This window comes from Lethenteron reissneri, chromosome 34, assembly GCF_015708825.2.
Source record: "Lethenteron reissneri isolate LAM-NWPU_2019-01 chromosome 34, ASM1570882v1, whole genome shotgun sequence".
Taxonomy (NCBI): domain Eukaryota; kingdom Metazoa; phylum Chordata; class Hyperoartia; order Petromyzontiformes; family Petromyzontidae; genus Lethenteron; species Lethenteron reissneri.
Window position 1 is genome coordinate 5450450 of NC_083812.1, and position 24136 is coordinate 5474585.

At 50.7% G+C, this 24136-nt stretch overlaps 1 protein-coding gene across 2 annotated transcripts in view; it reads left to right on the plus strand.

Annotated features, from left to right (window-relative positions):
- The window catches only part of LOC133350584 (pituitary homeobox 2-like), a 65785-nt gene extending 43940 nt beyond the window's left edge, over nucleotides 1-21845 (plus strand). For both annotated transcript variants that reach the window (XM_061565073.1, XM_061565072.1), the window contains 2 exons: nucleotides 5604-5809; nucleotides 20897-21845. In XM_061565073.1, coding sequence (XP_061421057.1) covers nucleotides 5604-5809; nucleotides 20897-21436 — 746 coding nt within the window. In that variant the 3' untranslated portion in view covers nucleotides 21437-21845. The remainder of the gene's footprint in view (nucleotides 1-5603; nucleotides 5810-20896) is intronic.
- Nucleotides 21846-24136: the final 2291 nt, after the last annotated feature.

The window sequence follows — 24136 nt, forward strand, 5'->3', positions numbered from 1 at the left end:
TGCACTCGCCTGCCGCTGTGAAGATGCACGACCAGCCACAGCACACACGCACGCGTTTTAATTAGCGACGTTAAAAACACTCCCACCTCCAAGGCCGCGCACGTATGTTCACGACGAATGTGTTCGCTGTTGATTTGAAGCTTTCGTGACTGCGGGAAATCCATACTCTTTGGTTCTTTCGGTAAAGTCACGTGGGTAGAAATAAAATAAAATAAATCACGACGTTTCGATCGCAACACGAGACCTGTGCCTGATGACGATCGAAACGTCGTAATTTGTTTTATTTTATTTCTAACTACGTGACTTTAGCGAAAGAACCAAAGAGTTTGAATGTGTTCGGGTGTTCGGAGCGCGTGTTTCTATACCTTCAAAGATCCACCCGCGTAGCCTGTAACAGACTGTTGGGGCGAGTGCTGTTAGCGAGTAGCACCTATGAAGGTCGGCACGGCACACGAGGGGGGGGGTGGGTGGCCGGCACCACGCCCGGCCGCCTTTGTCTCCCCAGCGGCGACGCTGATACACCGCACCACGTAGCAAATTCGAGGTTGAGAAAAACAACAAAGGGGAGGCCCAGGACCGGCTGAGAAAATCGCCACCGGAGTTGTATGTCCGCATGTATGTTGAACTTCTTTCGCACCGTACGTAGCCAACCGTGCTAATCGGAGGTGGCCGTGAGCGGCAACATCGAACTCGGGTCGTGGCAGAGGCACGCCAACACCGCCCCCATCACGCCCAACGCGAATTGCGCGCGCGCGCGTGCGTTGTGTGCAAAGACGCAGTTCGAGTGTAAATACGCCCCAAGGTTAACTTTTGCATTTCGTTATCAATGACGACCACCCTCCCATGTGTGGGGGTGGGAGGGAGGGTGGTCGTCATTGATCGGTGATCGGAGCGACCAGCTGGGCGAGATTCCCCTCCCGCTGTTGCGCGTCCACGCGGGGACCTCCGCTCGGGACTCGATTTACGGCCCAGCGCATCAATCACCGCTAAACGACTCCAGCAGCGAGCGCCCTGGGAAGAGCGCGCTACGGGAGGGAGGGGGGGGTGCTCTCTCTCTCTTTCTCTCTTACAGTTTTAACATCTCCGATTTCCCCTTTTGATTTCGCTACAGATCGGCGGTCATAACGCGACTCCTCGGAGTTCGCTTTCGGACGGGCGGTTATCAATAACCGCTGTCAGGACGCGGGCAGGGGGGTGGGAAGGCGGGGGGTGGGGGTGTTAAATCGTTCAGGGCTATTGCTCTCCTCTATTGCTCTGTGCTAGCGAGATGTTAACGCCCTCGCCTGGTATACAGGAGGTCGTGGGGTTTGCGTCTCTCTCTCTCTCTCCGTGGTCGCGTGAGTTTTTCGCCGGGAACCTCCACATTTAGAATAAACGCGCCGTTTGGAGTCTTTGGCTGCTCTAAATGTCCGCGTGATGAAAGCCACTTCGTTGAGCTTTCATTCGCGGTGAGGTCGCTTCTGAAAACGAGCTTTGTAGCTCAGTGGGCCATGCATTAAAATAAAATAAAAACGCATTAATTCGTTTAGTTTACAAGTGCGGTGCGCGGTCTCTACTCGTGCGCAGAATGGGTTTCTGTTTTATCACTCCATATAATGTAATGGTAACGATTACCACACCCGGGCAGTAAGGTGAGTCGCGTTTTTTACATTATATGTTCTGGGGGAAGCGGGTGGTGGAGTTGCCCAGTGGATAGCGCACTGCTCCCACGAACCCGGCCGAGCCGAGTTCGATTCCCGCTCACGTTCAACGGCAGTGATTATCAAAACCGGTCCTGAGCCCCCCCCCCCCCCCCCCCTTGACCGACTCAGCTTCAATTGACTACCTGCTCGACATGTACACAGTACATCGCCACTCGGGAGAGAACGGCCTCTCTGGTGCTGGCCATCCACCCCTCTCGTGTCCCGTTCAGCGCTTGCCCCACAAGTCTGTTACGGCTACACGGGGGATATCACATTGTAAACGCTGTACCACACCGACGGGTACATGTGCATGTGGAGGTCTACGGACCCAATGCTGTGCATCTCTCGCAGAGTTGTTCCCCGTGTTGCTTACGCGTGATGTCCGACGTTTCGCTCCACGTACCCGGAACCTCTTCAGTCCCTGGAGAATATGACTGACATCTCGTTAGAGAAACAACTCAAAGGCGGCACACGTGAATTGATTAATAGCATTGCGCCGACGCGGGTAAATTGCCCCTGCGAGATATTTAAACGTCCTAATGACGACCCGTCAATCACAGAGCTTACGACTATATAGGTCATGGGTTTTTATATATAATAGTGTAAGTATAATCGTAATACTGTAATGCTAAATGGGGGTTTATACAACAAAATGATAGATTAAATCATTGCCTTCAATAGACGAACGATGTATAATGAATGTGTATCATTTTACGACGGTAAATTGCATTGCCCTTAATTGATGTAATTTTCTCACACCGTGTGTATAATTATTGAGCCGGCAGTTAATGTAATGTACATTCAATTATGTGCGCTCGGTGTATGGGTGCACGTCTGTGTGTACGTGTGGCGAGATGTTAACTACCTCGCCCGGTATACAGGAGGTCGTGGGTTCGATCCCGACTCTGACGCATATTCTCCCCGTGGTCGCGTGGAATTTTTCTCCGGCTCCTCCGGGTTTTACCTCCAAATATAGAATGAACGCGCGTTTAGAGTATTTGGCAGCTATACATGGCCACGTGATAAGCCACTTGGTTGAGCTATCATTTGTGATAGCCACGTCGCTTCTGGAAAAGAGCTACATAGCTCAGTGGGCCTTACCTGGTAAAGTTTAAACAAAATAAAACGTTTCGATTTAACGCTTTCTTGACTGCAGGGATTCATCTTCTTGGTTCTTTCGGTAAAGTCACGTAGAAGGGAAAAAATAAAATAATAAAAATAAAACATTATAATATAAAATAAAGTATTATTTTATTATGTTTTGTTTTTATTATTTTATTACTTCCCTTCTACGTGACTTTACCGAAAGAACCAAGAAGAAAAATAAAACATGTATTGTATATATATATGTGTGTATATGTGCGTGGTTAGCGCATTGCACTAGGAACCCGGCGAGCTGGGTTCGATTCCCGATCACGGCTCACAATTAGCGGCCAGTAAAATCTGGTGCTGTGTTTAAACGAAAACAATAGACATCGGCAGCACTTGGGCATACAAAGACGGCCGGGTGGAGTGTCAGGCCACAGCATCGCTTCGTGCAGACCCGAATTGACGAGCGCTAACAGCACTTGTCCCAGCTGTTAAAGTCTACACGTGGGACCTTTGTCTTTGTATGGATGTGCACGTGTAACTAAGTATATAGCTGTGTACGTATATATATGTGTGTGCGTGCGGTAGTGTAGCGGTTAGCGCTACGCTGCGCTATTAACCCGGCGACCCGGGTTCGTATCCCGCTCACGGCCAACACCAGTGACGATTATCTGAACCGGTCCCGGGCCTCCCCTAGGTCGCCTCAGCCTCAAATGAATACCTGGTGCAATGTGTAAACATCGACACTGGGGAGACAAAGGCGGTCGGGCGTGGTTGCTGGCAACCCACCCCCTCGTGTACCGTTCCGGTTTTCATAGGTGCTCGCTAACAGCACTTGCCCCAACAGTCTGTTCAGGCTATCAGGGGATCTTGGTCTTTTTTGTGTCTCTGTACTACGTGTATGTGTGTCAGTGCCCCAAAAGTCTGTTATGGCTACATTGGTGAAGGGTCGGGCGTCGTTGTCTGTGTCTACGCGTGTACAGGTGCTATTGAATCGATGTCTGTGTCTACACGTGTACAGGTGCTATTGAATCGATGTCTGTGTCTACACGTGTACAGGTGCTATTGAATCGTTGTCTGTGTCTACGCGTGTACAGGTGCTATTGAATCGATGTCTGTGTCTACACGTGTACAGGTGCTATTGAATCGATGTCTGTGTCTACGCGTATACAGGTGCTATTGAATCGTTGTCTGTGTCTACACGTATACAGGTGCTATTGAATCGATGTCTGTGTCAACGCGTGTACAGGTGCTATTGAATCGATGTCTGTGTCTACACGTATACAGGTGCTATTGAATCGATGTCTGTGTCTACGCGTGTACAGGTGCTATTGAATCGATGTCTGTGTCTACGCGTGTACAGGCGCTATAAGGGTGAATCGTTGCCTTGTATCGCAACGATTAACAGGGTGCTTCAAAACAAATGTTAACGCTTCTGAGAATTTGCAACAACACCACGAGACATGTGGCTCCGGCCTCTGGAGACCACCTGGAGAAGATTCCAGGCCACGTGTTGACAATGATGGTGAACAAGTGAAGATTTTTTAAGCTATTCACGTAAATTTGTTATCACGTTACAGTGCATTATCCGTTCTTTTTTACAATAAAAACGATAGTCCCATGTAAGTGTTAACATGTTTTTGAAGCACGTGTATTTTTTGTATATATAGCTATGTTATATATCATTATGTTAACTCGTCTGCAAGAGCCTGCACCAAGCCGCTGGGCAGGAGCAGCCGAGGTGGAACCGTCGATGAGCGGCGGTTCGCCACGGCGATCAGTCTGCTGGAGTTTGCTTTAATCACTCATCATCATCATCATGGTGGCTAGCAGATGCTAACTACCTCGCCTGGTACACAGGAGGTCGTGGGTTCGATCTCGACCCTGACACCTGCTGTGCATTTGGAGTTTGCTTTAATCACTCATCATCATCACGGTGGCTAGCAGATGTTAACTACCTCGCCTGGTACACAGGAGGTCGTGGGTTCGATCTCGACCCTGACGCCTGCTGTGCATTTGGAGTTTGCTTTAATCACTCATCATCATCACGGTGGCTAGCAGATGTTAACTACCTCGCCTGGTACGCACGAGGTCGTGGGTTCGATCTCGACCCTGACGCTTGATGTGCATTTGGAGCTTGCATCTCTGTCTCATCATCATCACGGTGGCTAGGAGATGTTAACTACCTTGCCTGGTATGCAGGCGGTTCGGAGGTTCGATCTCGACCCTGACGCCTGCTGCTGTATATTTGGAATCAACATCGCGCGTTTCAAGTATTTGGCTGCTATACATTTGCACGTGATGCTAAGCCACTTCGTTGAACTATAATTTGTGGCCAGGTAGCTTCTGAAAAAGAGCTATAAAGCTCAGTGGGCCTTACCTGGTAAAATACTAAAACAGTTTAGTTTACAGTTGTAGTTTTACTTTCCAGTTATCTGCCGCATTCCTGTTTATATTATTAAGTGTTTATATTATTTAAGTGTTTTTATTTTAAGCACTTGTGTTGCCCGCACATCTGACGCTTTCTGTCTCCGGCGTTACCTGTTCCCTCCGTACGCATTGTTGTTGTTGTTGTTCTTGCAACGCGGATCTAGCTTGCAAACTATAACCGGGCAACTGGCTGCACGCGACTCTCCGCGTAACGCACGCACACCGATCGATTTGATTCATCGATCCTTGGAGCCCGAGCCAGTTCCGCAACAGGCCTGACACCGCGTCGTCATTTCCAAAGCGATCGACGCGACTCTGCGTTCCAGAGCGGCTGGGGGTCAACTCAATGCTCGCTTGCGACTCGCCGCGTCTCGTGACCCCGTCCCGTCCGTCTCTCGGCAGAGACGGAGAAGGCGCAGGCGGGCAAGGCGGACGAGGCGGGGGGCGAGGATCCGTCCAAGAAGAAGCGGCAGCGGCGGCAGCGGACGCACTTCACGTCGCAGCAGCTGCAGGAGCTGGAGGCGACCTTCCAGCGCAACCGCTACCCGGACATGTCCACGCGGGAGGAGATCGCGGTGTGGACCAACCTCACCGAGGCGCGCGTCCGGGTCAGTTCACGCGGCGACTCGCGCACCCACCACCACCCCCACCCCCCTCCCCCTCGCGGCCTCCCCCCCAAGCCCCCCGCGCCCCCCCCCAAATCCCAACCCCCCCCACCGAACGGTGGACCAAGACACGTGCTGGTCAACTTGTCGTTACCATTTCGATTTGAAACTTTCGTGACTGCAGGGATTCATCTTCTTGGTTCTTTCGGTAAAATCACGTAGAAGGGAAATAATAAAATAATAAAAATAAAATAATAATAATTCTCACAAGCAGCCGTCCTCAGGTGAAGAAACAGGTCCGCTGTCTTCTCGACGGACCTGTTTCTTCACCTGAGGACGGCTGCTTGCGTTGTGGCCGAAACGTCGTGAGAATTATTTTATTATGTTTTATTTGTATTATTTTATTACTTCCCTTCTACGTGACTTTACCGAAAGAACCAAGAAGAGGTTGTCGTTACCACTAGAGATGGTTGATAGATTAAAGATAATATGTATAAATATGCTTACGTATGTCACTGTATGTTGAACTTGTTTCGCACACTACGTAAGCGGATGTGGTTAACGAGCTAAGCGGATGTGACAAATGCTTACTAATTGGCTGTGTCGGGTGGTGGCGGGGTTTAACGACACATTTACGCGATCGAACCCAAAACAAACTTCTATTATGGACAATAGTTACAGTGTAATAGAGGTTTTTTTTGTGGGTTAGATCACGTAAATATATAAATGTGTCGTTAAACCTGCCACCACCCGACACAGCCAACTAGTAAGGGTTGTCACGCAAACAGAACGTGGCCAATTCGTCACTAGTACAGCACAACGGTTGTGTGTTGGAGAGCCAAGCCACAACATTTACAATCCGAGTACGACGTTTCGCCAGTGATTACGACCAGCTTCATCAGGCGACAGCCAGATTTCACGCTGCCACCAGGCAATCTCACAGAGTACTGTGGCCGCAATACATCAGTCACCGCTCCCTCCCCCCCCCCCCAGAAACATCGCTCGTTTAGCCCGCTCTGTGCCCTTTAACCCAGTGGTTCTTAACCCTTTACTGCAGCCCTGCAACCCCATTTAGTTCTCATTCGTACATTTTAAAAGTAAAAATGTTGATGAAACAAAATTGTAACAACTCACGTGCCCACGCTAAATTATCTCTTTCGATGAATTGACTTTCTAAAAAAAAAAAATCTGCCCGTATCTCGCAACCCCTACAGGGGGTGCGTGCTTGTACCTCGGGTCAAGAAGCGCACCGACTTTAACCCCACACGGGAGGTGTGTAGGAGACGCGTGGGGGTGGGGTGGGGGTCTTTGTCTCGAGTCGTGTGAGTCTCGTCTGCTTTGATAGCGCCATCGAGCATCGACGCCGCCTTTAGCGACACGTGGGTAACAGAGCCGGGCATGCAGCTTGTGTCTGTGTACTGTCGCAGGCCAACGTTTCAGGCAAATGGCCCCGAAGAAGGTGAGTTCAGATGGGTCGTTGTCCATAACCTTTAGCCTGCTGTGTGTGTATTCCCTGTTAGAGCTGCATTGTCAACGACTAAAAGGTGGCGATTTTTTGCGTGTTTTATACATATATGTGTAAAATATACTATACAGAATAGACAAATGTAATCGCTCATATTCAACTGTATAGGGCTGTGTGTGTGGTAGCTTTATATATGTGCGATATACACTATATATACACGATATCTATACACTACATATATACACAGACACACAGTAGAGTAATTATGTGCACGTAACAACGCGCGCTGTGAGTGTACGCTCGGCTACACGAGTGCATGCCCGTGTGTCCGTATCCTTACGCATCTTCGGCGAGCTAAGCGACGTGCGTCTATGCATAGGCGTCCTCGCAATGCAAAAGCCATTTAAATTCGGTCAAATATCTCTCAATAATTTCGATTTAAAGCTTTCGTGACTGCAGGGATTCATCTTCTTGGTTCTTTCGGTAAAGTCACGTAGAAGGGAAATAATAAAATAATACAAATAAAACATAATAAAATAATTCTCACGACGCTTCGGCCACAACGCAAGCAGCCGTCCTTAGGTGAAGAACAGGTCTGTCGGGAAGACAGCGTCTGAATGTTCTTCACCTGAGGACGGCTGCTTGCGTTGTGGCCGAAACGTCGTGAGAATTATTTTATTATGTTTTATTTTTATTATTTTATTATTTCCCTTCTACGTGACTTTACCGAAAGAACCAAGAAGATGAATCTCAAAATAAATTAATGCATCGATATTCTTGCGGGCGGAGTGATCTCGTCAAGGAGCATAAAGCATCATCACGCCAACTCCACTCATCCTCGCAGCAGCAGCAGTAGCAGCAGCAGTAGCAGCAGTAGCAGCAGCAGTAGCAGCAGCAGTAGCAGCAGCAGTAGCAGCAGCAGTAGCAGCAGTAGCAGCAGCAGTAGCAGCAGCAGTAGCAGCAGTAGCAGCAGCAGCAGTAGCAGCAGCAGTAGCAGCAGCAGCAGTAGCAGCAGCAGCAGTAGCAGCAGTAGCAGCAGTAGTAGCAGCAGTAGCAGCAGCAGTAGCAGCAGCAGTAGCAGCAGCAGCAGCAGCAGTAGCAGCAGTAGCAGCTGCAGCAGCAGCAGCAGTAGCAGCAGCAGTAGCAGCAGCAGCAGCAACAGCAGTAGCAGCAGCAGTAGCAGCAGTAGCAGCTTTTGGCTGCGATCCGTCGAACAAAGGTGGTGGTCGCCGCATCGCGCGGCGCTTTCAGATGCGCGTCTGCGGCCGTCTGGAACATTCCTCCCTTTCGATTGTTAGGAAGCCACCTGGAGCTGCGCACTTTTATATCTCGACTGGAAACTCATTTGTTTAGAACCGATTTGCGCGTGCAGTTTCTTGTCCTTCACTCGCACCTCCGATTAGCACGGTTGGCTACGTACGGTGAAAAATAAGTTCAACATGCGTGGATGTAAACAGAGGGGAGAGCTCTTAAGCACCACACTGAAGCCCTTTCTTCCCTCCCACCGCTGCACTTTGGAATTCCACTCCCATCATCATCATCATCTCTCTCACCATTCACTTACAAGCTCTTACAACAACAGACAACAACAATAACCTTGCTCGATCCAACAAGCGTACGAACCCTTACCGATGAAGCCTACCCACGGCCGCTGTTTGTCGCTGGCCGTTTGGTTGTTTTTTTCGTTTATTCTTGCGCCCGTGGTAAAACTAAAAAAAATACCATCAACAACCTCTTTGATGCACTGCCTCTCCCTACAGCTATCCGCACGCCACGCACGCCGTGACCTATGTCAAACGAGTGCCCCTTTTCCCCCCAAGCCAGCGTCTCTATCCCCCACCTCGCCCTCCACACAGAACAGACCGTGCAGCCAATAACAAACGACGCAATGCCCGACCCGTAAAAACAAAGGAGACATCGCAGCGGTGATGCACTCCGCTGCTTCTCGCGCGGTTATCTTGGTTGGATCACTTGAATTTGAAAAGGTCATTGCTGCTCTGCACCTACAACAGCCGTACACAAGTACACAGACAAAGATCCACCGTATAACCGTGACAGACTGGCGGGGCAAGTGCTGTTAGCGAGCACCTATGAAGGCCGGCACGGCAAACGAGAGAGGGTGGGTGGCCAACACAGCGCCCGGCCGCCTTTGTCTCCCCTAGTGTCGATGTGAACCCAGGGTTCAGATGTTATCCACCGTTACTGGCCATGAGCGGGAATCGAACTAGGATCGCAGCGATGTATACACACCGCACCGGGGTACTCATTTGCGGCCGAGTCGACCTAGAGGAGGCCCAGGACCGGTTCAGATATGATCTTCACCTGGTGTTGGCCGGTATAAAATACATATCCTGATTCTGAACTCGGGTCGCCGGGTTCGTAGCGCAGCGCCGCTCACCGCTACCCCTACCTGCTCTGCATGGCAGTGTCTCTCCCCCCCCACCGCTTTTAACCCTCAACTACCACCACTACCACCACCACCACCTCCACCACCTCCACCAACCACCACCACCACCACGACCACCACCACCGCCACCACCACCTGCACCACCGCCACCACCACCTCCACCACCTCCACCAACCACCACCACCTCCTCCACCACCACCGCCTCCACCACCACCACCTCCACCACCGCCACCACCACCACCGCCGCCACCACCTGCACCACCGCCACCACCACCACCACCGTCACCACCACCACCACCTCTTCCACCACTACCACCACCTCCACCACCACCTCCTCCACCACCTCCACCAACCACCACCACCGCCACCACAACCTCCACCACCACCGCCACCACCACCACCACCGCCTTGACTGATGGGGCGGTGGGCGCTCTAGTTGACTCTGCTGGCCACCCACGGGCACAGGGAGTCGGGTCGCCATGCAGAACACTTATCGTCGCCCCGTTTCGTGGTGTTTGTTTGCACTTTGTTTATTGGCGGTCTTGAAACGAGGTTCGCTCTGTGACCTCCCGCCCCACCACCACCACCACCCCCCGTCTCTATCTCCAAATAAGCTGCTCCACGCGTAAATCAACCCGCGCACGAGCGCTCGGTCTATTCATCTGTGCACGTAGAGCGATGAATTGCCCCTTCTATTTAACCACGTAGAGCGCCCGTTGATTGAGATTCATCACCTAAAATTTTAACAACCCCTCCCTAAGTAAACATTGTACTATATATATCTGTTAGGTTTTAGACGCCCCCTAAGGTTAAACATTTCGATTGTGAGATGTCGCGCATGTACGCGCGATCACCCGACTGCTCTTGTGAATACCGCCACGGAGTCTTTAAGGTGCCACTGCACGGCAGAGAGTCGATGTGTGGTCGCACTCTTGGTGCACACGCACAGATGTCCTTGCCACAAAGGGACCACGGGCACCTTGCTCGTCTCGTCAAGGAACATAAACCACCACGCGCAGCGGCTTTTGGCTGCTAACCATCCAACAAAGACGGATCACCGCATCGCGCGCTTTCAGATGCGCTTCTGCGGCCGTCTGGAACGCTCTTCCTTGGAAGGCACTGGAGCTTTGCACTTTTAAATCTCGATTGAAAACGTATTTCTTTAGTTTGTTGTCCTTCCCCCGCACCTCCGATCAACACTGTTGGCTCTGTACAGTGCGAAAGAAGTTAAACATACAGTACATACAATAACAGCAGTACACCTACAGTACATGCGCTCATGAGCAAATTGCGTGCAGAAGCGAATCCGGTTGGATCCTGGTTAATGCTGGAATGGGCGACCGCCCCACAATGCCCCTTGTTCGTAGGATACAGGGCTGTGTGGTGGTGGCTAGACAGCAGCGTGCAGTACAGCAACATCCATTGTTGCACTGCACTTCGATGCCCCCGGCCATCACCAATCGGCACCGACAGGCGTGTTGAAGCAAGGTCAAATAACAAACGCGGCGACCCACGCGGCGCGCGCAGGGAGATGCTCATCCAGCAGTGGAGTGGGCCACATGTTCAGACAGCCGATAGTTCATTCGTGAAGCAGTCGTCTGTAAGTTTGACCCACGTGTGTGCCCCGGACCTGGAAGCCGTAGCGGCAATTGGGAGGTAACGAAGGGCGTTCCGTCTCGACAACCGCTCTCTTGACATTCTACACCAAACATGCTCACAAGATAATCCTCCTCCTCCTCCTCTTCATCATCATCATCGTCGTCGTAGTCGTTCTCGTGGAAATATAAGACCTTATGGGTCCGAGGCATTGGCTGTGTTTTCAGGGTGAATAGTTCGGGCTCTCTAATAACGCCGGCAGTGGTTCGTAATGAAGCAACACCGCAGAACGCGGGGGTGGGGGGGGGCTCTAAATATAAAAGGTTTTTGTGTTAGATCGCGTAAGTATAAATGTGTCGTAACCCTCCACCATTCGACACAGCCAATTAGTGAGGGATGTGGTCACATAAACAAAACGCCAATAAGTTACTGCTTCAGCACACCGGCGTGTTGGAGAATAAATCCACAACATTTACAATTTGAGTAGTCCGACGTTTCGCCGGTAATTACATCCAGCATCATCAAACAATTTGCTAGAAGAGTGAAGCGATCCACCTGCTTCAGGTCTTAAATAGTGCAGCAGGATGAGGTCATCAGTGAATCCATCAGGTGCAGAGACCACCTGGTAGCTCCTGTGCGGTTGGGCTTTGTTGACCACCCCGCGCTGGCCAGATGTTGAGGATGTGTCGCTGTGCCGGCGGTCTTCATCGCAAGGCCCGCGGGCAACTGGCGACCCCTGGTGGCCTATAGCCTGCCCCCCCCCCCCCCCCCGACAATACACAACACGTGACAACACCCCCCCGTCCCCATCATCATCATCACATAGCTGTCAAACCCTAATGGTTTCAAATGTGTTGCGATCCACACACTGGTGATGTCTTATCGACGAAAGTGGCACCCACCTTTGAAAATGAGTGAAGAACGCTGCGCTATGGGATGTACCAGGAGATGGAGGTGCTGAGTGTCACCTTCCCCTCGTACTGCAATGGGTTGTCTCCAGGGCCTCGAGGTTTCCTTCCCGCATGAAGCCAAAGTCACTTCATGGTAATTGTCTAAACGTCCCAATGAAGCAAGGCCCTCCTTGGATAACGAGCCTTGAATGCCAGTGGGGTTTTCCTGGGTAAATAATCGTCTTGGTCGTTATTCGCATTTAATATCGACTACCACGGGGAATTTAACATTTACAAAATTCTGAAGAGCATATCGATGTAAAGGTCATTTGCCCTTCATACTAAAAATCGAAGTACAATGTGCAGCTAAATTGACACAGCCTTTACACACAAGGCACAACAAGGCTTGCTCTTGCGAATGCCGTCACAGGATCTGTAAATGTCCCAATACATAGAAGATTGGTGGAGAGGTGATGCAGTGGTTAGAGCACCACACTATAGATACCAGGCTATCCCAGTTCGATTCGCAGCCACGGCTAGCATCAGTAGCGAGTGGCATCTGAAGTGGCTTTGCCCCTCGACACCACGCCCTTCAGCAACTCGAACTAACTACCGTGGCGAAGTATGGTCAAACAACTCCCACTACCAACACGGCATGGGGAGACCTTCTGCCAGTAGCGGATTGACTAAAGGCGCTGCAGATAATCACGACGCAGCAGACGGTGAATAACCCGGGCATACACCTCGGCACGAGCGATCACCATCTATAAACGTGACACGCTTCCCACCCTGCCAATAAGTGACCCGCGTACGGTACAGACATCATACACGGGACCTGTCTACCCATGTGCCTCATGCACATCCACACCGCCTCCCCGCTGGGGATGGGCACCCCCCCCCCCCCCCTTCATAGACCGACTTTCGAAGCGTTGCCCGTCCTGTATCGTGAGCTGCACAAACAAACAAAAAACGAATCTCCCGGTTGCAATTGGAAGTAACGCGGTTACAAAAATCGCGGACGACAGTTGTCACCACAATTTTTAATCGGGAACACGCGTGGAAGTTGCCTTTCGGGAACAATAAAACATCCTTCTGAACGTCATGGACAACGAGGTGGGGGGGGGGTCGTTGTCTGACGCAAGGTGGTGCACTGCTCTGTACGGGGGTCCACATTGCGAACGTTGCGACAATGCAGCCGACAGCGCGATCATGTTCTTAGGTTTTTTTCGGTAAAGTCACGTAGGTAAAACATCAAAATTAATAAAAATAAAATAAAGATCACGACGTTTCGGAGGCAACACAAGTCTCCGTCATCAGGTGGGACCGGCACAGCCAGATTAGCTGCATCAAGTGAGGCAATGATTCAATATGTAATCCCTTAAAAGCGAGTTGAGGGGGGAGCTCATCAGAATGTGGTAGCCAGAATGTGGTAGCGATCATGGCGACCGCGGCGTGGGTGTGGAAGGTAAAGGCGCGGACCTGCAACTGCCCGCTCGCGCCACTGCTAGCGGAAGGGTCTTCGCTCACGGTGAACTCGAATTCGTTGCGGAATTATCAAGCGATAGTATTTCAAATACAAAACAAAGTGTTGCTGGTTGACAGGAGTTCACGTCCGAGAGGTAGGGACGTGCTCAGGACTACGGACTGCTCGTTGAGCAATATATAATCATCAGACATTGTTTTTGTTATTTAAAAATCCACGATTGTTGATATTGACTCGTAACACCCACTCGCGTGTTTCGGCTGTATTGTCACACGTAGCGCCAAACGAAGTCTTAACTTTCTCGCTCGTGAGAATCGAGCGATTTAAACACGAGGACTACATTCTCTATTACTCATGGCTAAGTCGTCTGCGAATTGCTTCTTGCTCGGTGATCCACGCCATTCTGAAAGGCGAAGACGCAGCAGCGACTGACGACGCTGGCAAGTCGCCCCGATGGGGCTGCTGGTTGTTATCACGACCAGCGAAACGTCAAAACTCGAATTCGAAATCTCGTGGGTTTAGTCTCCAACGCGCCGGTTGTGCTGCGGTAGTAACGAATCGGCAGGTTTTGTTTACGTGCCAACCCTTACTAAATTGGCGGTGGTGGGTTAACGACACATTTGTATTCATGCGACTCTAATCAACTCCCCTTCAAAAAAAAAACCTTTATTACGGACAGTCTGGAGTTTGAGCGGTGGAGACGAGCGGGGGAGGAGGAAAGCGCAGCGGGGGGGGGGGGGTAAAAGCGTTAAGAGTACAAATAAATTAAGGGTCTATAGAGAGAGAGCAAGAGAGCATACATCTCGAGTGTAAGATGTGTGCGTGCTAGTGTAGTAGCCACACGCACACACAGTGAGAGAGAGTGAGCGAGAGGCGCGAGGTGTAATTTCAGTGTAAGACAAACAGAAACGATGACAAATTGTGAACCCGGGTCAAGCGGCCCCGGCAAATGATACACGTACAGCAGAAGACCTCGCGCACACAGCCCGGAGGGATAGCGAGCAACGAAAGCTTCCCCGCCACACGGGCGCACAGCGCCTAGACGACTACTGCTACTAGATTTGAAGCTTTCGTGACTGCAAGGATTCATATTCTTAGGTTTTTTCGGTAAAGTCACGTAGGTAAAATTTTAAAATTAATAAAAGTAAAATAAAAATAAAATAAAAACCACGACGTTTCGGAGGCAACACAAGCTTCCGTCTTCAGGTGACTTTACCGAAAAAAACCTAAGAATATGACTACTGCTACCACAACAATGTTGTGTGTGTGTGTGTAGTGTGGGGTGGGGGGGGAGTGATGGCGCAGTGGTTAGCGTGCTGCGTTAGGAACCCTCTCACCCGAGTTCGATTCCCGCTCACGGCCAACAATATCTGAACCGCATCTACGCCTCCCCCAACCTCCACCCGGTGAAGTATGGTCACACAACAGCAGACTGACACAATGATTGTCTATCATTAGAATAATTACAAGCGTACCTCTCCGAACTATGAAACGCGCATTTCCCACCCCACTCCCCTCCCCCCTCTGAATGTAAAAACCGAAGTCAGAGGTGCGTCTTGTAATGCGGTAGGCGTGCGCGTAAAAAATTTGGCATTGGGGCAAGTGCTGTTAGCGAGCAGCACCTATGAAGGCCGGCACGGCACACGAGGGGGTGGGGGGTGGCCAGCACCACGCCCGGCCGCCTTTGTCTCCCTAGTGGCGCTGTTTACACAACACACCAGGTACTTCATTTGAGGCTGAGTCGACCTGGGGGAGGCCCAGGATTGTTTCAGATAATCGTCACTGGTGTTGGCCGTGAGCGGGAATCGAACCCGGGTGGGCAGGTTCGTAGCGCAAGCGCGCTAACCGCTACACCACCGCTCCCCTCTCTATATATACATACATACACACAGACAGACCGTATGGGCTCTAAGCTGCTATATATTTATATTTAGAAGTCCTGGTTCTATTTTAAGCCCATCGTACACGTTATTGCGTCATCTAAGACCGACTAAGCCTGAGAGAGAGAGAGAGAGGCATTTGCCGAGAGATATAAACTCGTACACAAACCCAATCATCTATGCGGGGTTTAATCTTTCCATTTTAAGCATTCCGCGAGTATCATTTGAGCCAAATACGCGTGATGTATGGGGCGAGGGGGGAGTGGTGGCGCAGTGGTCTTCGCGCTGCGCTATAAATAACGTCGGTAATACAATCTGCACGTGCTGCCCATTGTAATGTGCGCTGAACGTCAAGCTGTATTTGTCAGTCCACTGCTGGATTAGTGTCAAGCGCACGCCGTTGCCCGTCGCTGGGGTCGTTTGACCATACTTCACCACCCTGGGTACGCTTGGTTGTCGATGGGGTATTTGCCGCTGAGCGTTAGCCGTGGGCGGGATTCGAATTCAGGCCGGCGAGTTCAATGCGCAGTGCGCTAACCACTGCGCCACCGCTCCACGCCGTGCATAGCTAGCTGTGTAACACCATTCACCCGTGCGCCTATTGCAATATGCGAAAGCGTGCCCGCGGTATCTCCCCGTTGGAGTTTCCGAACAGCGTGCTGTATTGCACACAAATCTAGTTCGTAGCTGCGCCAGCATTATACACGGAGCCAGCGTTTAACGTTGGCCAGGGCTGTCCGTATCCGGAAAAAAAATTTACACATACATTTATATTTCTCCTACCCGACCCACCACATCGAGTATACAGTACATCTCGCTGTGGCGCGCGAGTCACGTGCCACATCCAGCCCAACAGCGAACGTGTTCGGTGAGGAATTGACACGCGCGCACACACCCAGAAGAAAGCAGCGATCGTCCCCTGAGTAGCCTTGACAGACTGTCGGCGGGCCAAGCGCCGTTTCGCGAGCACGGGGGTTTGTTGGGTAGGTGGCTAACACAAGGGCCCGGCCGCCTTTGTCTTCCCAGTGCCGATGTTTTACACACACACACGGAACTAGGTACAATGCTCGTCTAAGGCACAATCGACGTAGCGGGCGGGGGCGCGGGACCGGTTTCAGATATCCACGCGCGCAGCTCCAGCACGTGGACGCAACGCAGCAGGAGGAGGAGCAGCAGGAGAGTATATACGGGATAAATCAGACTGTCGGCAAATTAGGTGGTGCCGTGCGGCCAAGTATATGAAGAATGACGCACGTAAGACGAAAATTGCATCGCTCCCCTCTGGGGGGGGGGGTAATTGCGGACGTGCAGCGAGCACAGTGCCCCCCGGTAGCCGGGGCGTCGACGCGTAATCGTAGCTCCACTATCCGGGGGACAGCCGCGCTACGGCATCCTCCGCCGCCCCTCATCCTCCTCCTCCTTATTCCCAGCCGAGCAGAGCCGCTATCCCAACGGGGTCGGTCGATCGGCTGGCCGGAATGCCGATCTCCATCGCAGCGCCTATACGGATTTATATTCGGCGCTTCTTATTTCCGAGTCACGTCCACTAGCCTCACGTAGAGATGGCAGATAGCCAGGCTCTTACATAGACTTACATAGAGATACACAAGCTCTTAGATAGACTTACATAGAGATACACACGCTCTTAGATAGACTTACATAGAGATAGCCAGGCTCTTACATAGACTTACATCGAGATAGCCAGGCTCTTACATAGACTTACATAGAGATAGCCAGATTCTTACATAGACTTACATACAGATAGCCAGGTTCTTACATAGACTTACACAGAGATAGCCAGATTCTTACATAGACTTACACAGAGATAGCCAGGCTCTTGCATAGACTTACATAGAGATACACAAGCTCTTAGATAGACTTACATAGAGATACACAAGCTCTTAGATAGACTTACATAGAGATAGCCAGGCTCTTACATAGACTTACATCGAGATAGCCAGGCTCTTACATAGACTTACATAGAGATAGCCAGATTCTTACATAGACTTACATACAGATAGCCAGGTTCTTACATAGACTTACACAGAGATAGCCAGATTCTTACATAGACTTACACAGAGATAGCCAGGCTCTTGCATAGACTTACATAGAGATACACAGGCTCTTACATAGACTTACACAGATACACAGGCTCTTACATAGACTTGCATAGAGATACACAGGCTCTTGCATAGACTTACATAGAGATACCCAGATTCTTACATAGACTTACATAGAGATACACAGGTTCTTACATAGACTTACATAGAGATACACACGCTCTTACATAGACTTACATAGAGACTCATGCTCTTACATAGTCTAACACAGAAACCCACTCTCTTACTTCGTCTAACACAGAGGCCCTTGCTCTTACTTAGTCTAACACAGAGACTTATACGCTTACTTAGGTAAACATAGAGACCCACGCTCTTACCTAGTCTAGCATGCACGCAACGATCTCAATCCTCGCAGGACGGAGATCGCCCATCCAAGCACTGGACAGGTTAATCGCTGCTTAGCTTGCAAGATGGGACGAGACCTGGCGCATTCCAGGCAATTTGGGTTCTGTGCGGATATCAAATACCCGTGCGTGTGTGTGTATATGTAGCACTGTGTGGGGAGCGGTGGCATAGCGGTTAGCGCTACGCTGCGCTACGAACCCGACGACCCGATTATCTGAACCTGTCCTGGGCCTCCCCTGGGTCGACTCAACCTCAAATGAGTACCTGGTGCGATGTGCGAACATCGCCACTGGGGAGACAAAGGCGGCCGGGCGTGGGGCTGACCATCCCAACCCCTCGTGTTGGCTTTTCTGGTCTATTGCGGTGCTGCTCGCTAACAGCACTTGCCCCAACATTCTTTGAAGGCTATACGGGGAATCTTTGTCATAGCGCTGTGTTGAGGCATGTCACACGCATGCCTCTTGATATGTATGCCTAGGGATAACGCACGAAATATCTTCTTTATACATCGCCACGTACACGACGACACGGGGCAGTGTGTTTATTGTTGGAATGTACCACGTGCGTCGGAAACGTGGATAAAGTAAGTGTAAATGTTAACCTACTAATCTTAAAACATTCACTTATCGTTTTGTATGCAAGTCTTTTTTTTATTTTGTTAATCTATGTAAGTAGGTATATTTGTGTGTATGTTGAACTGCTTTCGTGTCGTACGAAGCCAACCCGCGCTAATCGGGAGGTCCGGGGAAAAGACAGCAGACCAAACACAAAAAAGCAGTTCTAAAGAAATAAGAGTTCATTTAACCCTTTACACGTAGTGCGTAAGTAAGGGTATATTGTACAGCGTACGCGGCATTCCTTCACGTAACGATGCAGGGTTCACGTTGCCTTTACGCACGCCCCACCCGAACACTTTTATCAGATAAAAACTACAAATCCGATCCGGTCTAAATGCCGACCCCAAAGCGATTCTGCATCTCCGGTTTATATATTAAAACGATCGCTTAGCCACTCACTGAAAGCGCAGTACGAGGCAGTGTTTATACTTTAAGCGACTATTTACACAGCTTTGACGTTAGTTTTATATATATAGCACTATATATAGCAGTAAGTTATCGTACTATCTGGAATGCTCTACACATTGTGATCTACGGATGAAACCCGTAATGAAAGTTGCACGCAGGCAAATGTATACTTGAATTTGCATTGCTACTGTTGCAAATGTGCGACGCACTTTTCCCACGTAATTTTAAAGTGTTACAAAAAATGTCGGTGCGTCTTATACTTTGGTAACACGTGCGCGCGTGCGTGCGCGCGCGTGACCAGATCTGTTAAACTATTAACATCGGGCACGTCGTTTGGGGTGCGTTATAATTCCTGAAAACACCGCAGTCGTAACAGATACAACGTTTTTTGTAGGCGTAGTGTCGTCTGATGCGTCACCGTTTTTAAATGTCGCGAACGTTCATCCATTAACAAATACGGCACACTTTCCGCGCCCGATGATGACGATGTAAGCGCGTGGGATAATTGATATTTACGTAAGTTAAAAAAGTTTAGTTTTTTCATTTCAGCTATTATAAACAAGGTGATATTTAAAAAATATATGTAATTTAAAAATACTGGGGTTTTTTCACGTTTATCTTGTGCACAGATATTTGTACAAATTCAACGCAATATAAAGCTCACTCGGTTCGTCATTAACATGCATGCTTTCGTATCGCAAAACGGATATACTTGTACAGTAGGCGAACGCTTTTAGAAATTGCCCTTCCTAAGAGCGAGACGCTACTTCTCCCCGTCACACAAAACAAACTTTTAATCAACAATTCTGTGTATATCTGCGTCCGTATAGGCACGCAGTGTATAGGCAATATCAGCAAACCGCAAAGACAAAAATCCTCCCCCGTGTAGTCTGAACAGACTTTTGGGGCAAGTGCCGTTAGCGAACACCTACGAATGCCTGATACGGCAACACGAGGGGATGGATGGGTGGCCAGCACCACGTCCTGCCGCCTTTGTCTCCCTAGTGGCGATGTTTACCGCACCAAGTACTCATTTGAGGCTGAGTCGACCTCGGGGAAGTCCAGGCCCTGGTCGAGATAATCGTCACTGATGTTGCCCGCTACACCACCACTGCCCGGGCACCATCGGCAAGCCACACACACACAGCGCGCTCGCTCCACAAGCGACTCGCACGGACCTCTGTGCCTACGGGGGCCACTCCGCCCATTGACCCCCCCCGCTCCCCCGGTGCAGTTGCACCGCCTGCGCACTCAATATGTATGCACAGGGGTCGGCAAACAAAAATAACGAGAAGACATTTTTTTGTTAAAATTCGGTATAAAAAAAACACTCAGCACTTCAGGAGCAGTAGGTTGACAACGCCCCGGTTATACAGTACAGCTACGCAACTGCTCTCTCTCTCCCTTCCTCTCTCTCTCTCTGTGCGCGAAGTAATCACCGTCTGCGTTGCGGCTGCGCCGTGTGTTTTTACGGTCCTCCCGATGTACGTGCTCTTCGTGCCGCGCGCTGCTCGGCGTGATGTCCGACGTTTCGCACCGCGCGCTCGGGAGCCGCTGCTCCTTCTTCAGTTTTCAATCGGTTACCGAAGAAGGAACGAACTGAACAAGCTCCGGGCAACGTGGGTGCGAAACGTCGAACATTAACGCGCGGAAGAACCCCCCCCCCTCCCACCCCTCCAGCCCCTCCACCGAAACCCGATCATAGAACGCGCGCGTGGATAACCGCGAACCGGCAAAAATTCGCGATCAAACCACGACCCTCGCGGATCGCAACCTACGCGTCTGTCCCTCTGCTAACAGCCGCCTCCCCCCCTCTCACCTCCAATCTGCTACCCCCCCCCCTCTGCCATACCACCCCCTTCTCCCCCCCCCTCTCCAGGTGTGGTTCAAGAACCGTCGCGCCAAGTGGCGGAAACGTGAGCGGAACCAGCATGCGGAGCTTTGCAAGAACGGCTTCGGCCCCCAGTTCAACGGACTCATGCAGCCCTACGATGACATGTACTCGGGATACTCGTACAACAACTGGGCGGCCAAGAGTCTCACCTCCAACCCGCTCTCCTCCAAGAGCTTCCCCTTCTTCAACTCCATGAACATGAACGCCGCTCTCTCGTCGCAGAGCGTCTTCTCGTCTCCGGGCACCATGAGCATGTCGACGGGGATGGTGCCACCGTCCGTGCCCAGCGTGCCCAGCGCGGGCCTCAACAACCTGAGCGGGCCCGCGCTCAGCTCGGCCGGCCCCACGTGTCCCTACGGGGGCCCTCCGGCCGCCGCGTACATGTACAGGGATACGTGCAACTCGAGCCTGGCCAGCCTGCGTCTCAAGGCGAAGCAGCACTCCGGGTTCGGCTACCCGCCGGGCGTGCAGCCGCCTCCCGCGGCGTTAAGCGCCTGCCAGTACGCCATGGAGAGGCCCGTCTGATTTCGCCGTGGGACTTTTATATATAAATATATACATGTATACAAGCATACACACACGTACACGGAGTGCGCACGCAACCTACCCACGAGCACGCACGCACGAAGAGCACGAGAGAAGACAGAAGAACGAGGAGGATGGATGGATGGAGGATGGAGAAGCGAAGGGACGGTTTGGAGGAAGGCTAAGATGAAGAGTGGTTGGTTGGTTGGTGGTGGTGATGGTGGTTGTGGTGGTGGGGGTAGGAGAGATCACACCCATGGATATCTCCGTGCTGGGAGGGGGGGGGGTCGCGTTAATTCTTAAATTCCACCGCCGCTGCGTTTGTGTATTGGGGGAAGTCGCGCGTGGCGAATCGGGCGTGACTCGACCAGAGTGAGACTGGAAACTAAACAAACCCGAACTACACACACGATAAAATAATAACAATAAACCCCCGCCACGCAAACAAGGACCTAATAATCAGTGACAGGACGTGTGGATGATTCGTTTCCGCTATATCAACGTCTCGATCTAAGTGCTATATATATATCCCTGTTATCTGCATCTCGCGCTGGGAGATTTCTGCCCGGTACAGAAGCGACTCTTTCATCTCCAGAGTTCGTCCATTAATTTGATGATGATATTAATGATGATATTGATGATGATGACGATATTGATTATGATACTGATGATGATGAGGTGGGGGGGGAGTTTAAAACGTACGGTAAAATAATATCTGACTTTGTTTTCCAATTAAACTCATGCGAAGTTCCCCCACCCCACCCTAAAATAATGGTAAAAAAATTTTAAGACAATAGGATTTGAGAGCTGAAGGACGCCGTGGTTGTATAGCATAATCCTAGTGATGGTTAGGGACGCGTATATATAGGTACTTGACGGGATGAATGTACATACACTGTAATGTCGTCGTTTTGTAATCGTTATCCGATGTTGATGTGGCGTATATTTGAAAGAACAATAAAAATCTGTGTCTCATCACCAACGAGAGAGCGAGAGAGAGCAGTGCGGCCGGGTACGGGTAGCCGTTTGCGACCCTGGTGCGGCCGGGTACGGGTACTGGTAGTCCGTGAGTCACTGGTGAGTCACCGTTTGTCACTCATTTCCCAACGTCTTGTCTCTTCTCACAATTCAAGTTCCTAGAATCAACCCACCCGCGCCTGCAACATGGCTTCATCCCAGAGGTCGCAATCAGGTACCCGATACCAGTACCCTACCCGTACCCAGCCGGGTACGGGTAGGGTACGGGTACGGCCGGGTATGGGTACCCGTTTGCGACCCTGGTGCGGCCGGGTACGGGTAGGGGTAAGGAATCAAAACCCGTTTGCGACCTCTGATGAGAGGCGAGGTTGTGTAGAGATTATCACCGCCGTTGTGTGCTTCAGCATAAAGTCCACAATTCAGTGAAACCTCGGTTTGCGTCGGGGATGCGTTCCCCGCGAGGAAATATCAAAGCGACGCACATCGAAGCGATTCACAGTGGGTGTAGGCGGTGGAGGCGAAGGCTGAGAGGCGCCGGATACGAGAACGAACGGGACGATACGTAAGTGTGGGGTTGAGACGACGCAAATCAGGTGGCGGTTTAACACGTAGTAGGCTTTCGTGACCAATATCGCGTTAATATTATTTACGCGATCTAACCACCCCCCCAAAAAACTCCCTGTATTACAGGTGGCGGTGTTAATAATTAATAATAATAAAGTGACGACGTCTTTGCGAAACGACGTTAATAGGCTGCCTCACCCCCCTCCCTTTCTCCCCAGTCATCACGACGCACGCCCCCCACACCCTCTCTCTGTGCACGCCTTACCAACTCTCTGTGCACGCCTTACCAACCATCCATCCGCGCCAACGACAATTAAGCCTCTACACGCTGCACGAGCCCGATGATTGTTAAACGCGTCCCACGTGATGCAACGAGCCCTGATTTCAAATCGCCTTCGCGTCGTCCGTGGCACGCGTGCACAACACGAGACTCAAAGTCACACGATCACCCCGTGTAGCCTCTGACAGGCTGTTTGCGAGCACCTATTAAGGTCGACCACGGGGCGCGCGAGGGCGCGACGTGGAACAAGACTCACGTCTGTGGGGTCCCGCCTTTGTCTCCCCAGCGGTTCACATTCGCTCACCGCACCAAGCAAGTGCTGACCGCCCATTCGAGGCTGGACGCTACACGACTAAATCGAACACCCATTTTTCTTCTTGGTTCTTTCGGTAAAGTCACGTAGAAGGGAAATAATAAAATAATACAAATTATAAAACAATCATTTTATTATGTTTATTTTTATTATAAAACAATCATTTTATTATGTTTTATTTTTATTATTTTATTATTTCCATTCTACGTGACTTTACCGAAAGAACCAAGAAGATGAATCCCTGCAGTCACGAAAGCTTTAAATCGAAATCGAACACCCATTGTGTCTAACTGCAGATATTTTACGCGTTGCATGTCACAAGCTTCGTGCCAATGCAGTGGAACAACCATGACTTGTCGACCGCTCGATTGAACACAAGCTGCAGAATCGATAACAATTGATATGCGCCCGAACAAACAGCCTGAGAAGAACTGTGGGGCGTGCTCGCAGCTTACTCGCTGTAGCGTGGCGTGCACGTGTACGCAGTCGTGTACAGAATGCGGTACGCGCACCATGTGAATTCGTCCTGACGGGCGGCGTGTATCTGCGTGCGCCCGCATCTCAC